This window comes from Mus musculus, chromosome 4, assembly GCF_000001635.26.
Source record: "Mus musculus strain C57BL/6J chromosome 4, GRCm38.p6 C57BL/6J".
Lineage (NCBI taxonomy): Eukaryota > Metazoa > Chordata > Mammalia > Rodentia > Muridae > Mus > Mus musculus.
In genome coordinates this window covers 109,675,681-109,696,185 of record NC_000070.6, presented here as the reverse complement: position 1 = coordinate 109,696,185, position 20,505 = coordinate 109,675,681, and the positions used below count along the sequence as shown (strand labels likewise).

At 40.6% G+C, this 20,505-nt stretch overlaps 1 protein-coding gene across 1 annotated transcript in view; it reads right to left on the bottom strand.

Moving 5' to 3' along the window:
- Positions 1–19,559, bottom strand: part of Faf1 (Fas-associated factor 1) — a 287,334-nt gene extending 267,775 nt beyond the window's left edge. Inside the window, exon 1 of the mRNA NM_007983.2 lies at positions 19,114–19,559. Coding sequence (NP_032009.2) covers positions 19,114–19,158 — 45 coding nt within the window. The 5' untranslated portion in view covers positions 19,159–19,559. The remainder of the gene's footprint in view (positions 1–19,113) is intronic.
- Positions 19,560–20,505: the final 946 nt, after the last annotated feature.

Here is a 20,505-nt window from a genome sequence, read left to right as displayed (position 1 = left end):
ACTGCCTGGCCCAGGCATGATAATGAGGCTTTGAGAGTATAACCAATCAGATGTGAGACATGCAAATGAAGTATGATAATGAGGCTCTGTGAGGTACAGAGAGAGTAGCCAATCAGATGAGGAACATGCAAATGAGGCTTAGTGCATAACCAATCCGGGTGTGAGACACGCCTCTCCTAGGCCTATATAAGCAGCACCAGTTCTGGGCTCGGGGTCTCTTCGCCACTGCAATCAAGCTCTCCCAATAAACGTGTACAGAAGGATCCTGTTGCAGCGTCGTTCTTGCTGGTCGAGTCAGGCACGCGCAAGACAAAACAAGTATTGTCTGGGGATACTCTCAATCATCCTAGGACTCTGTGTAGCTACAAGTCATCATCAATCAGATACACTGTGGGTAAGCTGAGGCAGGACCCTGAATAGGAGGCTAGCCTGAGCAAAATTGTAAGACTCCATCTCAGGAAAAAGAAGCAGAAAGATGAACTGGAAATTTCTGGGTTTTTAGGAGACTTGGTTGTGTCATGTGATTCTTCTGGAAACTTATGAAAGGTGAACCAATACCATACATATTTTGCTGAAGCAGACACATGGGAAGGTGTTTTGCTGAGAACAGAAAATGGTGTTTTCCTGAAGGCACGCAAAGGGCATGTGATATGTTACTAGAGCAGATTCCAGAGAGAACATGTGATATTTGGAAGGGTATATAAATATAACCCAACAGGTAGTAGACAACGCTGTATGGTATTGGTTCACCTTGCCACTCTTTGCCTGTCATCATTTGTTATGACTTCATAGAGAGAAATGCACCAGAGAACTTCTGGTGGTGTTCTGCCGGCTGCTTCTGAGGACTCAGGCCAATTGGCAGAACCTCGTGGTATTTTTATGGACCAAATTGCTATTGCTGATTCATGAATGGTATTTGTGAATGGACTGATGTACCATGGCTGATTCGCTGCTGATTTGTATAAACTGCTGATATCCTGACATCGCAGATTAGATTTGCTCCAAAGAACTATTTCTAAACAGGTTCACATCCTCCTCTGCTCTATTAACCTTTCATTTCTACTACCTCTGGTGGGTAGTGGGCCAGAAGGGAGGTTAAAGCATTTAAGTGCCCTTAATAAAAGGAAGTTTTGAAAACTCAAGACCGACAGAAAGAAGGGGGAATGAAAGGCAGGTGTGGTGGCATACACCTATAACCCTAACACTGCTTTAAACATGGTTTGTTTTATTTAGCTTTGGTTCACTTTGTTTTGTACAGTCTCTTTGGACTTAACAAGATGGCTTCTAAGTCACTGTAATTTAGCTAGCCTTGAACTTCTGATCTTCCTCCTTCACCTCCAAATTCTGGGATTAGAGACCTGCATCCACTACCACTACATCTGTAACGAAGAACCCAACTTCTTAAACTAGGGGTCATAACCCCTTAAAGAATCATGAACACTGCCTAAAATGTTCTGGTTCAGATTGAAGACTATAGTATATAAGAAATTTGTGGGGTTTTTACACACAGTTTTCTGCTCTTATAGAAATATAATAGATTAATTGTGGAAACACAGTACTTCCACACCATCATTCCTCAGCACTTAAGTATCAAATTATGTTGGTAGATTTGATTTTCTTATTGCTATTTGAGTTGCTGATTTGACATTCATATTTTAAAAAAATAATTAAATGAATTTTGATGTCATTAGAACAGAATTACCAAGTTTCTTAAATGGCCCTAAACATACCTTTGCCATTCTGTACTATGCATTTCTACAAAGCAACTATCTCAGCACTGATGATTATAAAATTAAAATCAACTCTGGAAACTGTTGAAGGTGCTCTACATGCCATAGTGTCAAACATTCCAACAAGATTTAATGCTTTATATAAAAATAAATAAGTATGGGGCTGCAGAGATGACTCAACAGTTGAACAGACCCAAGTTTAAATCCCAACATCCATATTATGGTTCATAACCTTTTGTAACTCCAGTCTTAGGGGATCTGATGCCCTCTTCTGGCTTCTATGGGCATCAGGCGTTCACACAATGCGGTCATACATAAAACAACCATATACATGAAATGCTTTTTTTTTTTTTTTTTTTGGGTTTTGGTTTTTGGGGACAGGGTTTCTCTGTAGAGCCCTGGCTGTCCTGGAACTCACTTTGTAGACCAGGCTGGCCTCAAACTCAGAAATCCGTCTGCCTCTGCCCCTCTGCCCCTCTGCCCCTCTGCCCCTCTGCCCCTCTGCCTCCCGAGCACTGGGACTAAAGATGTGAGCCACCACGCCTAGCTTATGAAATGCTTTTTAAAATACATTTAAAAAAATAAACAAGTGTACACCTGTCTCATTGGTATACAAGTTTGCTATTGTCTTTTATAGTGAAATTTTATGTATACAAAAAATTGTTTTAAGATAAATTTATGTTTTATGATCAGTAAATATTTACTTTTATGCCAATTTTATATACCCCTACACAGAGTTGTATAAAAATATCTCAGGTTAGCAGGACATGGTGGCACATGCTTTTAATCCTAGAACTTGGGAGGCAGAGGCAAGTGGATCTCTGAGTTTGAAACCAACCTGATACAGAGTGAGTTCCAAGACAGCAAGGGCTACACAGGAAAACCCTTTCTCTAAAAATCAAAATATATTGTAGGTGAAAAGGAGTTGTAAGCAGGAAAAGTTTAAGAAGCCCTACTCTAAAGGGTGTGATATCTACTTATGTTTTCTTAAACATTCAAAGGTACAAAAGTACATGTATACGGGGCTGGTTTACATAAAAGTATATATAGCACCAAAGGACACAGACAGTACACTTGGAAACAAGGAGTTCTTTTTAATTGTCTTTCCAAGTAGGACATATATCAGTCTAAGAAGAACTTTCAACCTGTGTCCCCCAATTCAACCCAGAACCCTCAGTTCAGTTCAAGAAACTCAACCTAATCCTTGCATTTAAAGAACTGAATAAAGACAACCTGTTCAACCCATATAATTTGTCCAGATTAAAAGTTAAGTAGGCAATAATATTCCTGAGCTGGGTCTGGGACTCTAAAAACAAGAAAAAGCTAGCCAAGCACCAGTATCCACTGCTCTCTTCCTCCTGACTATGAAAATGTGAGCAACTGTTTACATTTCCTACAACCCTGACTTTCCTGTCCTGATAAACTGGAGCCAAAATGAACCCTCCTCCTTAAATTGCTTCTGTCAAGGTATTTTATCACAGCAATAGAAGAAGTAAAGTAGCTAAGACACCAACATTATGACTTCCACTAGCCCAGTATGTCATCATAGGAAGAAATGACAGTGTACTCAAAAAAAAAAAAAATTGTTCCTTATTTTGGTGATCTAGAACCCTACTGTGGTTGGGGGTTTTGGTTTGGTTTGGTTTTTGGTTTGGCTTGTGGGAGGCTGTTTGTTTTTTCAGTCTGAAGGGTTGCAGTGTTTGGGAACATTTGGGACTTGGGGAGTTGTCTGTTAGGTTGTTTGATTTACTTTCTTGGAGTGCAGTCTACAATGTATCTATCTCTGCTAATATTGAACTAAGGGATGTGCCTACCTCTGCCTCCCAAGTGCTGAGAGTAAAGACAGGTGCTACCACTCCTGGCTTTGTGGTAGTTTGAATGAGCAATGTTCCCTAATGGTTCAGGCCTTTGGATCCTTGAGCCCCAGAAGTTTGGTAGTACAGCTTTGCTGAGGGAAGCATGTCACTCCAGTGGGCTTAAGAGTTTAAGGCCTGGTCCCATTTCTTTCCAGTCTGTTCTCTCTGCTGGGTTTACAGTTGTAGATGTGATCTCGCAGCTTCCTGCACCTGCTGCAATGCCTGTCATTTGCTGCCAAGTTCTGCACCATAATGGACTCTTATCCCTCTAGAACCATACCCAAAATTAACTCCATAAGTTGCTTTTAATCATGGTGTTTTATCACAGCAACAGAAAACTAACTTCCACCATAATCAATGCAAGAAAGAATCCAGGTAACTGAGCTCCATGAGGACTTTCTGGTATAGCCAGAACTGTACATAGCCAAGAAGGTCTTTGGTCCCTACTATGAAAAAACAAACGCGGCCCAAAATATCAGAGTGGAATCCCAATTTTTCAAATATAATATTAACCTATCTTTCTGTCTTGAGTATTACCTAGTAAGTGACAGAAAGGAAATGAACCCTTTCTGGGGACAGGTGCATTCAAAACCAATATCAGGTGTATGAACCAGGAAAAGTCAATGAAAGGTGTAAAATCTCAGATCTGAGTCAGTTTTTTAAAAGGTTGTCTCAACATCCAGTGTTCATCCACAAACCAGATGCTGGAGATTAGGAAATATGGATGGTCCCTCTGGATCTTGACTACTGGCTCACTAGTCAGTAACTTTTGTGATAAAGGAGAAATCACTACCAGACTGAAAGTGATCCAAAAAATCAAAAGTATAACAAAGTCTAGAAGAGCCACAATGGTTAGACCAGAATCAGTTAACTACATAAGAGCAGAATATTACAACTAGAAAAAGTGTCAACAGCAATGAGGTGTCACTGAGAGCTCTGAAAATCAAATCTTTGTATCCAATTTATGATGGCTGTTTTCTTATTTTTTTTCAATGACAAATATAATCAACCAGTGGAGGCTACGGTGCAATCAGAAGCTTGATTCTAGTGGGCTTCACTAGAAAAATGAGCCTTTACTATGGGTATGTATATATATATATATATATATATATGAATAATAGAGATGGCTTAGTCAAAACCTATAATTTGTTTCCATTGTTCCCAGGTTTTCAGAAAACTATCTTTAACAATCTATAGCTTTTCAGGTAGCCAACAGGTAGTTAGACCATTACCAATAGGTAAGGGTCAGTAGAAATATAACAAGTTTTGTCAAAGAAAATATAGCCAGAGCTACAAACACAGCCTTGAGTTCTGCCAAATCAAATAGCACTCACATCTATTATCAGTTTACATACCTGATGCAAAGCTCAACAGATCCAGTAGCTAAGCATGCACTGTCAATTTCCAGCCCTCCTGAGCCATCAGTGAACCAGGCCCAGATTTAAGGTAAGACTTTTGTGAACTAAAGACCCCACTGAACTAGAATAATGTTTTCTGCTATTCAAATGCTGATTTCTCTGCACTCGCTTGTAACCTGTTTCAATTTGGACATGACATTTTAATGCTTATATCAAGAATCTCCTGTTTCAAGTTTGTATAAACAATTCTTACCACTATTCTCTGCCTTGTCAATAAATGCTGATCACCCAATGGCTGAGCAGAAGACAGAATAGGATAGGATATCCACCAGCCAGGTGAGCAGAGAGAAAGGAAAGGGGTGGGGGGTGGGGAGAATAGGGAGGGAGATTCAGATCGCCCAGAGAAAAAGATCTAAGAAGACACCATGTGATAGAGATGAAGGTAGATCAGCTGTTGAGAAATAGCTTGAAACAGATCTTGTTTCTTTATGTGGTTACTAGGGACTAGCAAAGGTAAAGAAATACAGCTGCCGAATTAATTCACTGGTTACGTTTATATTAAAAATAAGTCATTTTACACCAGGGGCTTTGCTTTAAAACAGGCAAGTCCAACCTGTAGCCCACAGAACACGTGTCCCAAAATAGCTATTAATATGGCCCAGCACATTTGAAGATCACAATGTCATATGTCAAAGATTTCCTCCAAAGGAGGGACTGAAACATAACATTTTATATATACCCCATCTCTTGGGCAAACCAAAGTTCTACCGAATTTGTTTTCTTCCCACAAAAGTTTTAAATTTGCTCCCTTCCACACTCAAGTGCAGGCACACATCTATTACTGGTACATTTATCTTACTAGTATACATTTGCTTTTTTCTTTAATAATGAAATTATATGTATATTTCCAAGGAAATAGGCTCAAAAGCCCAGCAACACACACACAAAATTATATAATACTATATCAAGAGCAACTGACATAGCAACTTAGTAGTTCAAGTTTTACAAAATTATTAGACTCAAACCTTGATATTTTACCATAGTCTCACTGAGCCCCTCTATAAAAGCTAAGCCAGAGACAAAAAGATGGCTCAAGGAGTAAATAGCTCTGGCAACACTCCTAACAACTGAATCAAATCGCCAGGACCTACATGGTGGAAGGAGTGAACAGACTCCTTGGGTTCTCCTCTGACTTCCATGTGCATGGTTGTTGTGTGTGTAGGCTCATACACATTCACACATAAATAATAAATAAATGAGTGAGTGAGTAAGTGAATAAAATGAAAAAAAGCTAAGCCAAAGTTGAGTTATTTTAGTTTTTTTAAGGGCCATTATGAAGTTATAACCTTCAATTTAATATTTAATTATGGTCAATTTTTACCTTTCAAAATTCTATTATTTAAAATATTTCAATGAATAGTTGATCCTTTAAAAGTATACCAAAAAATAGAGCTTGGACTGGGGCAGAAAATCAAAGAATGAAAACCATGGATGGAATTTCAAAAGTCATCCTTGATCAAGTGATTCTAAAGTTCTAGGAATCTGATACAAAAGAAAATGTGTAGATCTAATCCAATTCACTAAATAACCCTCAACCTATAATTTAGGAAACCCCCTAAGTTACTCTGGTATACACTAAAGTTTGAGATTTATTGATTTTGATCAGGTTTTAGCACTATCAACTTTTAAGACCTGATAATTCATTGTGGGGTAAGGTGCTATCCCATGCTTTACAGATATTTATCAGTATCTTTGGCCTCTATACCCTAAGTGCCAGCAATACATCTTCAAATACTGCTTAATGTCTCTATCACAGAGAAAGGAGCTTCAGGTGAGGAAGTACCTGCATGAGATTCAGCTGTGGGGCATTTTCTTAGTTGGTGATCAAGGGGAGAGGGTCCCTGTGTGGTGACTTCCATTGGGCCTTTCCAACCATAAAAGCCCTCATTCCATGAGTCAGGGAACCAATATGTGAATTCTGCCAATGTCTAAGTATATCTACTCCAATTATACATTCTGGAACTGGGGAAATAAACATAGGATGATTTGGGGACACACTGGATCTTCTGTAAGTCCAACTAAAAACAAACCACTAATTCCCCCTGACATCCCAAAGCCCCTACTTTAACTGGAGGACTACAAATACTTTTTGGAGTCTCCAGGAACCCATATCAATTCAAAACCAGTACAACAGACCCCAGAAAGTCTCAGTATTTTCTCTTTCCCAGTATACAGATGCCCTTGTAAAAAGCTGTAGGTACCTCTTAGGTCAAGACAGAAGTGCTAATGAAACCCTTTTAGCAAGGTACATTCTTAGGGTGATCTTGCCTTATTTCATTCAAGGGATGCTGGATCTACTGGCTAAAGTCTGGAAAATGGTTCACAAACCAAAGTTCTCAATCACCACAATCCAATGTAACCTTTCATGTGTACCAGAAATTTTCTTCCCATACAATTCAAACATAAGCATAGGTTTCTTATCTATCTCATTCCTAGAAACACCATGACTGACTAGCCAGTACCAAAGATCCATACAAAGCATGCCACCCCAAAAATCACTTTGCCTGGACTGCCCATTACAAGCCAGACCTGAAGTGGGAACTTAAGGGTTCTTTGGAAAGTCAGTTGTGTTCCATTGTGTTTTGCTAAGGCAAACATATGAAGGAGCATTTCCTGAAGCAGACATAAAGTGAAAGCATGTTCTGCTAAGGCAAACATGTGAAGGATTCTTTGCTAAGGACACGCATGTATTGGCTCACCTTACACCATATAATTGAGCTGCGTTTATCTGGACTCCATATAGAGAAACTCACCAAAACACTTCTGGTTTTTGCAGTTTCTTTTTGCTTCTGCAGACACAGGCTGACTGGCAAAGTGATGTCAGGTAAGACAGACACACTGTGCTGAGTCAAGACACTTGCTGAGGCAAGGCCCATGGAGGACACATGATGTTTAGAGAGAGTATAAAAGGACTCGAAACACAGTGATGGAGGCTGAGCAAGGCTTGCTTCTAGAGCTGACTGTGCAAAGCTTGTTTGTCTCAAGTCTTCACTGATCTGAGCTTCGCTGAAAGGCACAGACAAGAACTTTTCCTGGCATTCCTTCCTGGTCCCTCCTGCTGACTCATGCCAAGGCTAAGGCCTGGCTGTCTCTGCTAGGTAGTACCACTGCTCCTGAATTATGTTTGCTATCCTAACTCTACCAAACCAAACTGCTGGTACATACGTGAAGTGTTTTCTAGTAGGTTGAGCTGCCACTGCTAACCTATAAACTGAACTACTGATTTCCAGACAACACAGACCAAAGACCCTTTCTAACAGGTCCAATTCCCCTGTATCCTTTCTTTTCCACTACCTCTGGTGGGTGAAGGGCTATACAGGAGGTTAAAGCATTTAAGAACCATCATTAAAAAGGTTTTGAAAATATTAAAGTTACACAGACCATTATAGACATGGCTTTGCCTGTGCTGCCTATTAACACAACTACACTCATCTTTGACTAGTCAGTGTTGGCCCTGGCCCCTAACACTGTATATCCCAACTAAACCCATCACATTTAATTCATGCAACTGAGCAGCATCATCTCCAAACCTAAAACCTGGAACAAGAAGAAGAGTGACTACAAAGCTCTTCAGATGTGCTGGTGTCCCTTTTACCATTTTGTATCTCATAGTATCACTGATTGGCGCGGCTTCTGTGCCTTCCATGTGGGGAGATTAAGTATTATACAATATAGCTTAGCTACTCTAGCATTGCAATTTCCGTGAACCTTAAAATCCAGTCATCAACACTAAGCCATGGGATACTAGACATCTCCAGCTTCTTCTCAGTAGACCATTGTATGGCAAATGCTTCAGCCAACCAATCAAACTTTTAACACTTCTTTTTTGACTGTGCCAAGTTCCATATTAAACCTCGAATATCCACACAGTGAGCCCATATAATGAACTCAGCCTGATCCAATTTTATGTTCCTTCCACCATTATCCCAGACTCTTAAAATCCATTTCCACACACACTCCCCAGGCTTCTGCTTGAATCAATTAGCAAAGTCATTAAACAGTATTTTGACTACATTCTGTTGTATACTACAACCTCCTCCTGAACTGCACTACACTTTCTATCTCCCCTCTAGGAGCCTGCTTAGACTTAAATATGGTTATAGGTCTAACCACTAGAGCTAACTACTGATGGATGCAGAGGGACATCAGTATTATCTAGTCTGGAATCTCCTTCAGGGAAAGTCAGTGAGGGTTCCACAGACAAGAAAGAATTTTCTCAGGAATAAATTTCTTAGGGTTTCTATTGCAATTATATACCATAATCAAGAACTCATTAAAAAAAAAGGAGGAGGAAGAGGAAGAAGAGGAGGAAGAGGAAGATGAGGAGGAGGAAGAAGAGCCACAGCAGCAGCAGCAGCCAGGGCCCAGTCACAATCAAATCAAAGCAAAACCAAACTTCAAGCATGTAAAAAGGTCAGTGCTTGACATCTAGGATTCACTTTAGTGATCCCTGACTCCTGTTAATCCATCCAATCTGATTGTCCAGAAACCTTATGGGACCCTCGTTTTACTATATAGAATTATTGAAATAGTAATGCGTCAGGGGATACTAGGTAAGATCTTGAAGATGCAGATCAACATTTCTAGCTATGGAACTAAAGAACTCCTAAGGAGTTCTTTCTCAAAGTGAGACACCTATTAGATCACAGGAATCCTGACTTACACTACAGAAAAAAATTTCAGAGGCCAGTGGGATAGCTTAGCGGATAAAGACACTTACCACCAAGCTTGACAACCTAAGTTAGATCTCGGGGACCCACATGGTAGAAGGGGAGAACCATCTCCTGCAAGTTATCCTCTGGCCTCTGTGGCATGCATATAACAACATATATAGTGTGTCGATGAGTGAGTGTGTGTTGTGTGTGGGAGAGAGCGGGGGAGAAAGAGAGAGGGAGAGAGAAGGAGACAGAGACAGACAGACAGAGGAAAAGAGAAAATACGGGGGGGGGGGGGACTTATTAAATAAAGAGGGGATTTATTAGGTAAAATATTACACAAGGGTTAGTGCAGGCACAAGGACAGTCTCTAGTAAGAATAAGTTACATCTTGAAGTCATCCACAGTAAATTCTTTAGGTCTACATGCCATAACCAGTCTCAAAAATTCTCCTGTTACTGCATCAAGAAACCAAACTCAGTCAAAAGATAAACAATGTTCTAATACACTTTTATTTACAAAATATAGTTTGATATCCTCTAGTTCAAACAATAAGCATCAACCTTGCCATGCAAGTAACTAGAGACTATGTTCATTCCATGGTTTTGAACCACTTGTGGTTGCAAGGCTAGAAATTTAGAGAAAAGTATCCATTTCCCCACCCCCTCTCTCCTTCCCTCTCTCCCTTCCTCCCTTCCTGTGCTTGCTCTGAGATGGAATCTTACTGTGTGGCCTGGCAGGTCTGTCCGTGCTCAAGTGTTCAAGTAACTGGTTCTATATCAGCTACATGAGGAGCTGGGACAACAGGCATGTGCCACCAAACCCAATTAGTCCAATTATCTAGAAATTTTTTCTCATTTGAAGAAATTTCTGAATGGCAAGTCTGCTTTCCTCAAAAACTAACAAGTCTCTGACAAACTGAGTAGAAACAAGTTATTTTACATGTATGTGGCTGGACAGATTTTTGTCTAAACCAACTCACAACACTTGGACAAGTCAACTCTTTTTCATGGAGTCTCAATTTCCACAAAAGTTAAGGTTATAGGCTTTAAATAGATGGATGGGCTCTGAGGTGATTTTGCAGTCTTTGAAGTCAATTTTTTAACAAGTATGTACTTTTAAAAATGCCAAAACTGGGGGCCTGTAAGATTGCTCACCAGGTAAAGGTGCTTGCTAGCAAGCTTGTGGACCCGAGTTCAATCCCTGGGACCTACATGGTGGAAGCAGGTACGTGACTCCTACAAATGTGTCTTCTGACCTCCACACGTTTACTACTATGACAGTGTGTGCACATGCAGACACACTCAAGACACACATACAAATGTAAAAGTGGTCAAAATAAAAATAACAGATGTTGAACGCTTTCTATTTCAAACACCAATTCTAATAGCTTTACATGTGTTAATTCATTTTTCATATTGGAAAACTGGGGTAGATATAAAAATAACTGGTCAAAAACCACAAGATGAATGAATGGCAGCAGTGATTTAAATTCAAGTAGTTTGAACCTCAAAGTCATAACTACCTAGGCTAACTACAAACTATTAAATTTTATTCTCTGTGGAAAAAATTTCTTTTCTCAACAATCTACAATCTGAATACTAAAACAGTATGATCAGATCTATCCCTCGAGTAAGGATAGAGAGAAACAGATGACAAAGGTTAATAGACTACCTCCATACAGTGTTCAATCTTGTACTCAAGGTAACCCCTGAGCCCTGAAATGTGTTCCCTGTATACTTAGCTTCATCCCTAGTCTACACCATCACAAAGAGTAACATCCTTTTCTGCAGAAGCTATCTGTGTCAAACTGAAAAAAAAAGGACCAAAATACCAGTTAGAAAGGCCAAGTGTTATAAAGGAATGGCAACAATATACGTGTGACTAACCAGAGACTGGGCTTGAAATATGCAAGCAAAATGCATTTAAATGTATGAGTCCCAAATGAGAAAAGTTACAAAGCCAAAGAGTTGTTCTGTAAGAAATATAGCATCAGAATAAATGCAAATTTGACAGAAAGAAAATAATCTAAATCTATAACCAAAGCAACTAAGTTCAGAAACTATTTCTTAGGCGGAGACTTGGCCCCTGGGAGTGTCTGGAACAACTATCACTACTATTGTTTTTCTACTTGAGTAATGATTATTATCTCTCTCACTAACAGAAAAAAATGTAAACAGAAAACCAACTTTTAAGACTATTTTTTTGTTCCCAAATATATAAAAACTAACTTACTATTTTTTTTCCAAAAGAAAAGTTGTAAATTTTTTCTTAATGTAAAAACAAACTCTATCATGACATTAATCAAAAAGCTAAAAGACCTGGAAGCCTCAAATACTAGTGCACACATTTAATGTCTACAGACAGAGGCAGGAAGATCTCTGTAAGCTTAAGGCCAACCTGATCAACAAAGCAAGTTCCAGGGATCCACATGGAAAAACCCAGTGAAAGACATGGAGGTTGGTTGCTTCAACTTAATAAGATGCAACTAATATTAGAATTGACAATGGCTGTAATTGTTAACTATTTTCCCATCTGTAAGCACACCAAACAGGGCAAAGTTTGTTTGATAAAATGATTAATAAAATGACATAATAGTAAGAAGAAAGTAATGAAGAATTTTAAAATTGCTACAAATGTTATGGATGGGTCTGGTGCTATTTGTATGTTGATGATAATTCCACTCTCCCAGGAGGGGCAGCAGACTAGGAGTGAGTCATACTCAGGTGACTTCTTGTGAACCAATCCCCTAATGAATAAAGGAGCCAATCACTGGATAAGTGGGTGGGACTTCCAGGTTGGAGGAGGAAGAATAAGCAGGAGAGCTTTAGGTCGTTTTGGATGGGGATAGCATGAAGACAAGATGTAATTACTAGTGTCTCCCAGTCTCAATGGCCGATCTGCCACTGGAGGATTTAGATTTAATAAGGCTTACAAGATTAGGATTTTAGTTGCTACACCCAGTGATCAAGTTACCAGGGATTCGGAACTATGTTTGTGTGGCGTTTTCCTTCATACTACAGTTTGACTAGGTTCAAGATAGAAAGGTAACAGCGAAGATGTGTCCTACAAAGGCTGTAGGAGATTTGAAGCACAGGGTTGACGTGGTATCGACCTACCAGTGGGAACCTTGCAAGCTGTGTGGAAAGACTGTGGAGTTCTGAGTCAAAGTCTCCACAAGATAGAACCGGGTCAGCCACTGGCCGCCCGTGCATGGCCCAGCAGGCCGCAGGAGCAGCAGAGAGTTAGTGCGGGAATGTGCTGGTTCGAGTTTAGTATTTCCTGCAACATAGAAGAGCATGGTGGGTCATCCTTGTCATCTTAGCACTTGAAAGACTACAGTTGGAGAACTTACATGAATTTAAGATCAGTATGAGCTACAGAGTTCCAAACCATCCTGGACTAGGTGTGAATTGCCTTTTTTGTTGTTGAAAAAAAAAAAAAACAGCACTTGGGAGGTAGAGGTGAGCAGATCTTCGTGAGTTCCAAGATAGCCAGAGCTATAGAGTGAGACCCTGCCAAGGGGAGTGTGGAGGAGACCTAAAAGAGTAAGATTTAACATTTCATCTGATTGCACCTCTTTGTTATTAAAAACACTGGGGGAAATGTATTTGGTTATTTTTTTTTAAACTCAGGGTATTTCTGCACACACTCTTTTGGCTCTAGGCAGCCAGAATGGCATAAATACTACTCTACTGCTACATTAACTGTAACATATGATGCAAACAGGGTAATTTTTTTCCTTTTCAAGACAGAGTTCTTCTATGTAGCCCTAGCTATCCTAGAACTTACTCTGTAGCCCAAGCTGGTGTCAAACTCATCCACCTGCCTCTACCTCCCACATGCAGGGACTAATGTCATGCATCACCACTGCCTGGCTCAGGTTGAACATTTTTTAATAAAATATTCCAAATTCTACATTCACTAAACAGAACTAAACTTAAAAGTAACTAATTGAACTAGGTATGGTGACCCACATTTACAAACCCAGCACTATGGAGACTGAGACACAATGACCTTGAGTTTGACGCTAGCTACAGCTACACAGGGAGACCAGCCCTGCAAGATGCTAGTATTCCTCCATTCAAATCATTTTGGTGGTACACTTGCTAAGGAAAACAAGATGGTAGGTCCTCAAAAAGACTAAAACTTTATTTTCAATTTGAGATTATCATGATGATCCAGCAATTCTACCCTTAGGTATAAACCCAAATACACTGAAGAAGTAAAGGTCTCTAGCAGTATTTTAAACTAATGTTCATAGCAGCATTATTCATGATAGCCACAAGATAAGAGCATCCTAAAGTATCACAGATGAATGAGTAAGCAAAATACGGCACTTCCAAATATGGAAGAACACTATTTAGATATTAAAAGGAATAAAATTCTGACACATGCCTCATCTCAGGATGAACCCTGAGTTCATATACATTAAGTGAAACAAACCAATCACAAAGAACAAATAGGTAAGATTCCTGTAAAATAAAGTACCTAGAAGAGTCAAATTCATATAAACAAAACAGAAGGTTACTTGTCAGGAGAAAGAAAGAGGGAGAAATGAGGACATATTCTTTAATGCACCCAGAATTACAGTTTTACAGGATGAACAGAGCAATGGAGATGAATGACGGTGCTGATATTTGCACAGAGCAATGAATACTTAGTATCATTGAAGTACACACTTGAAAAGTGGCTAATAGGGGAAATTCTGTATGAAACTTTTTAGTTGAAAGGACTGGGAGTTCTGTTCTGCTTGTTTCACTGCTGGGGATCAAACCAGGTCCCTCACCCATGCTAACCAAGCACTCTGGAGGGGGTGGGAATCTGAAGTCAATTTGTTTTGTAGTAAGTTCACCCCTCCACATGCCCCATCCTCTCCCATTAAGTATGACCTATAATCTTCCCACTACTTAGCACCATGTCACTGACGTCAACAGAAGGATTCTCTCTTGAAGTGAAATGATCGAGGATCCCTTCCCAAAAGCTTTTCATATTTAGACGTTATACTTATTATAACCTGGCTATCTAGCCAAAGATCAAACTCTAATTTTTTTTCCTAAACGCAAATGGAGGAGTTTCAGAAAGGCTTTTTCACTGACCTTGTTAGAAATAATTGCTTTCTTATGTTATATAATCGGATAAATAAATGCAAATACTAGAAAATAAAATATTCAAATGCATGTAAAGGTTTTAACTGAGTTGGGTTTTTTTTTTTTTGTCCTTCCTTCCTTTCTTCTTTCTGTCTTCCTTTCTTTCTTTCTTTGCTCTTTTGTTTTTCTGGTCTTTGGTTTTTTTGTTTCTTGTTTTTCAAGGATTTCTCCCTGGCTGTCCTAGAACCTGCTCTGCCTCGAACTCATAGAGATCAACCTACAGAGACCTTCCAGAACTGGAATTAAAGCTGTGCTCCCACCGCCTGGCTTACTGAGGGTTTTTTTTTCCCCCAAATCTTCAATAAGTATTACATATCTTAATGACTTCATAATATCCTACCAGAACCTTTAAAATTTTTCAGTTAGCACACAAAACACAATGGGTTTCGTTTTAACAATTTCACAAATAGTCAATGTTGTACTTTTGCCCATATTGTCTCCTCAAAAACCATTTGTCCCTCCTTCCCTCCTCTCACTAGTGGTCCCTTTCCACCACACAAATAATCCTCCTTTCTTGTCATAATATGTGTGTGTATATAAACAAATATATCTGCCCATAGATTCTGTATATTAGACAATATTTGTGTTTCTGAGTCTGTCTTATTTTGCCCAACATAAATATCCGCAAATGAGTTAACCTCAATTTTTTTTTTTTTTTTTGAGACAGGGTTTCTCTATATAGACCAAGCTGCTCTTGAACTCAAGAGATCCCCCTGCTGCTGGCTCCCTCCCAAGTGCTGGGATTAAAAGTATATATCACAGCCGGGCATGGTGGTACATGCCTTTAATCCCAGCACTCGGGAGGCAGAAGCAGGCAGATTTCTGAGTTTCAGGCCAGCCTGGTCTACAGAGTGAGTTCCAGGACAGCCAGGACTACACAGAGAAACCCTGTCTGGAAAAAAAAAAAAAAAAAAAAAAGAAGTGTATATCACCACATTCAGTCTCATTCTGTTTTAATTCATTCTTTTTAAAGGAAAATAGAGCTCCATTATCTGCACCACATTGTCCTTACTAGTGAGGAAGGTGTAGCCTGGCTCCATAGTTTGGCTATTGTAAACACTAAAACTAAACAAGCACGTATAAGAATTCTTAAAATTTAATTCAAAATTGTGCACTTTTGCAAGGTGATGGTGGTGCACACCTTTAGTCCCAGCACTCAGAAGGCAGAGGCAGGCCATCTCTGTGAGTTCAGAGACAGCATAGTCTACAGATTAAATTCCAGAACAACCAGGGGTACACAGAGAAACCCTGTCTTGTAGGAGACTGGTCTGGTTCTGCTTGTATTCAAATGCTAAATTCTGTGCCCCAAGATCTGGTTGTTCCAAGACGAGCAGACCCCTTGTCCTCCAAGTTATCCATGGTTAGTAAAGATGCCTACAGGCTAGGCTGGGCAGAAGAGAAGGGGTGGAGCAAAGGTTTCTAGGTGTAGGAGGGTCTCAGACAGGGACCATGAGGAGAGAGGAGGAAGGAGGAAGAGGGTGTGGTAGGTGAGCACATGATCCTAAGGCTGGCCTGCTGGAGTAGGAGCAGCCCAGGCTGAATATGGCAAGTGGTATCTCGGGGTTATAGATAGCAAAGTAGGCAAAATAGCATAGAGGGTTGATATCTGTCCAATGCTGGTGCTTTTATTATAAAGTTTATTATAAATATAGAGGTTTATTATAATACTTATTATAAAAATTTTGTGTCTTTTATTTGGGAGCTAAATGATCTAAGGGGTTGCAGAAACCCCCTTATAATATTTACAACACTGTCTCAAAAACAAATTGTGTCCTTTCTAAGAGCATGCTAAGCTCTCATATCATTACTAATTCTCAAAAGCACATAAAATAAACATAATTTTACTACATTCATTTTTGGGAAGGTACTCAGCTAAACAAGTAATAACTAAGAATCTACATGTCATGTCTTATGTTTGTGTGTATGTATATATGGGCATACATGCATTTTTGTGTGTATGAATGTAATACTACATATCAAACCCAGGGCCTTACATATGCTAAACTAGACAGTGCTTTACCACTGAGCTACATTTCCCACAGCTGCATGCCAGGACTTGTGGTATAATCTTTACAATAAGTTTCTTGATTTTCTTATAATAGTTGCTTATTTTTAAATTAATACCAAAAAAAAAACCTACAATAAAGATTACAATGATCAATTTTTTTTTTTGTTTTTTTGTTTTTTTGTTTTTGAGGCAGGGTTTCTCTGTGTAGCCCTGGCTGTCCTGGAACTCACATTGTAGACCAGGCTGGCCTCGAACTCAGAAATCTGCCTGCCTCTGCCTCCCAAGTGCTGGGATTAAAGGCGTGTGCCACCACGCCAGGCACAATGATCAATTTTTAAAGAAAGACACAAACAAAATGATGCAGTGTTTTAATTGGTGAGAGGATCACAGGTTCCTAAACACAAAAAAGATTAATGTGTTTAAAGTACAGAGACACAGTCTTCTAAATATCTTTTTTAGTATATGAAGGCTGTTCACACCAAATGCGATTAGAAAATTTTTTCCAGTTATAAACAGTGTGCACAATATGGCCTATAAGACCATTCCAATACTATTCTAATAGGAGAAATCTTTGGCTGGAAATGTAGACCAGTGGTAGAGCTTTTGCCTAACATGCACAAAGCTCTGGGTTCAATCTCCAGCTACTGCAAAAGGAAGACATTTTCAACGGGGAAAGAAAGACTGGGAAAAAAATGTTATTGGAATTTAATAATGTGATTAAAAATAGTCATTTTGATTTCCAAACCAAAGTCTTGATGTACCTCAAAAATATTACTCTGCCTCTGGGCACAAGTCCTTTAGCTAATATTAATAGTGACCCAGGTATTGTGGCATACACTCCTATAATCCCAACACTGAAGAAACAATTAAGACTGGCCTGAGCTATATATATATATTGAAACTATGCCTCAAAAAAAAAATAATAATAACAAGCATAGTGACTGACAGAAAGACAGAAATCAACTACAGTTGTTAGAGGTTTTAAAAATTTACAAAATTAAAACAAAGTTATAATCACATTAGGACTAGGATAAATTACACCATTTGTTGCTGTCCTCATCAAAACACAAACTGGGTAAAAACTACATCTAAGAAATGGACATGGTGAATCACACCTGTAATCCCAGTACTGTGAGAAGCTGGGGTAGGAAGACTATATTAAATTAGATGCCACCCTGGGATGCACATAGGGAGACACTAAGATAAAGAACTCAGGCTATTCTAAAGCCTACAAAATGCCATGGCCAACTCTTCTTTTTAAAAGCATCCTTTTTTAGTTTATATGTTGCAGTATAATCAAAAAGTATATATAAGCATATTCCTAGTGTGCCAGATAACTACTAGAAAAAAAAACAGAGCAAAATCTTGGAAAATGGTCACCAAAACACTAAGTAAAAATGTAGTACTACCTACAGAGACTGTGAAGTAAAGTCAGTGTGGGAGAAAATCTGCCTTTATTTGAAAAATATAATTCCAAACAATATGTGTATGGCACTAAAATGTGTTTTTTCAGTAAATATCAAGGGGCAAAGAAAATATTCACAGTGTAGTGTTAATAACTGCAAGTCTTTCCAGATGCACACAGCTCTCCTTTCAAAGGGCCTCCCTAGGATACTTACATGCCAGGATTACTACAGGAGGGTTTGGTAAGGGAACAATCTTTACTTTGAATTAATTAATTAAAGGACACCAAACAATTGAAGTCTGTAAGGGAAAGGAATCTGCAAATGTGGACGGGTTATTAAGTTTGTGAATTCACTGCAGAGATACATCCTGCCTCTCTGCCTCCTTATTTTCTACCCTCCAGATTGCAATAAGGCCTCCAGCGTCTCAACTGCCTACCCCTCTTTGAAAAGGACCACAAAGCCCGACTAGTCTCATCACCTCCTCATCACTCTACCTTTTCACTCTCCACTTCATACAATACACCACACCCATAGCAACACACTCTCCACACCACACATCACTGTCCCCTCATGGAATAACCCAAACACCCCACAATTAACCCACATTCTACACATGCCTCATAAGACTGAGAAAGAGCCCACATACATAGTAACCCCCAAATCACTATATCCCCAAACGTAAAAATATCATTCAACACAGAGAGAGAGAGAACATATGAAATACATGTTCCCCAAGGTTCACAATATACACACATCCTGAGCCACGTAGGGTAGAAAAGCCCACACTACAACCACTGCGGTGCTCAAACAAACGCTGGGAAGAGGCCACCGCGCTACCACCCCGAGGCGCCAAGTTGGAGGTGGGAAGCGAGCAGAGCCAGACACTTCACCTGAAAATCCGCAAGGATCATCTCCCGGTCCATGTTGGACGCCATGGCGGCCGCCGAGCTCCGCGGCTCCGGGAACGAAGCGCGCACCTGGGAGCGAGACGGCGCCTCCTGCGGCCGAAGCTGCGGCCGCCGCCGGGTGGCGAAGGGCTGGCGGGCGAGCCGGCGGGAGGGCCGGCGGACCGGCGGGCGGGGCAGCGCGGGAGACTAGGTGCTCATGCACTCGGTAACCTTCAGCCGCCCTGAGCCCGCCTGCGCCCCGCGGAGCCCTCGCCGCAGCTGCCGGGACGGGGAGGCTGGTCTCGATGCCGGGCCGGTCCTTCCGTCGCCGCCTGGGAGGAGGACAGGTTGCGACAGCGCGCGCCCGGCTCCCTCCAGCCACGGCAAACCCGACGGGGGCGGGGAAAGCGAGAGAAGGAGCAGGCGGGCCAACGCCACAGCCGCCTCCGCCTCCTCCGCTTCCTCCCCGGCCGCCGCCTCCGCCCCTGGTTGGCCGGCGCCTGGGCTGTCGCACATTTTGCCTGTCATCGAGGTCGCAAAGCGGCGCTTTGCGGCTGTCACGTGACTGCCCTCCTGTCAAGCGCTTTGGCGCTCGGCTTGCGGGCGGGGTCGCCGGCCTGTGTGGCAAGGACGCCGTTGTGCGTCTCCCCCACCCCCCGGAGCCTGAGGACCCGCAACAGGTTATTCCGGTTTGGGTTGAAGCCTAGGCCTGGAGGTGCGGCCTCCCCCTGGCCGAGGCCGGACTGTGATTCGGCGCCTCACGTGCTTAGTCATACGCAAAGCACCGCCAGCCTCAGCCCAGCTCAGCACACTCCATAAACCGCCTGGCCAGCAGCATTCCTAACATTGTAGGTTTTCCTCTCACCAAAATACCTCCTCGTGGACGGTCTCTCACTCTCAGCCTTATGGTAAAAAGCCGCTTACATACTGTCACTCCCTACCTGGAACCTCCTATTTCTGAGTCTGCAATCTCAGGCACAAACACTGAGGTATCCAGCAGACAATAATATGTCTGGAACATAGAAACTCAGAGGGTGAGGATTCAGACCTCAAAAGGATGCTGAACATTTTTAAGTTGATATTTACGGGAAAATATTTCTACTGCAATATCTACATTTTTAGAGCATTACATGTAGAAAACTTGAGTACACTTTCACATATTTTATTTAAAATATTTTCATAAGTAACGGTATGGTACACTTACTCATAATTTCTGAAGATTTCAACTAATGGTCAGAAATTAGCAACCTTTGTACCTAAAACATCCAAAACCTATATGACAATTTGTAATTGCCATCTAGGCCAAGGAAGGGTGACAATATATTCAATCTTGACACACACACAAACACACACACACAAAGTAGGAACTTACAGACTTTTAAAGGACACATCCAT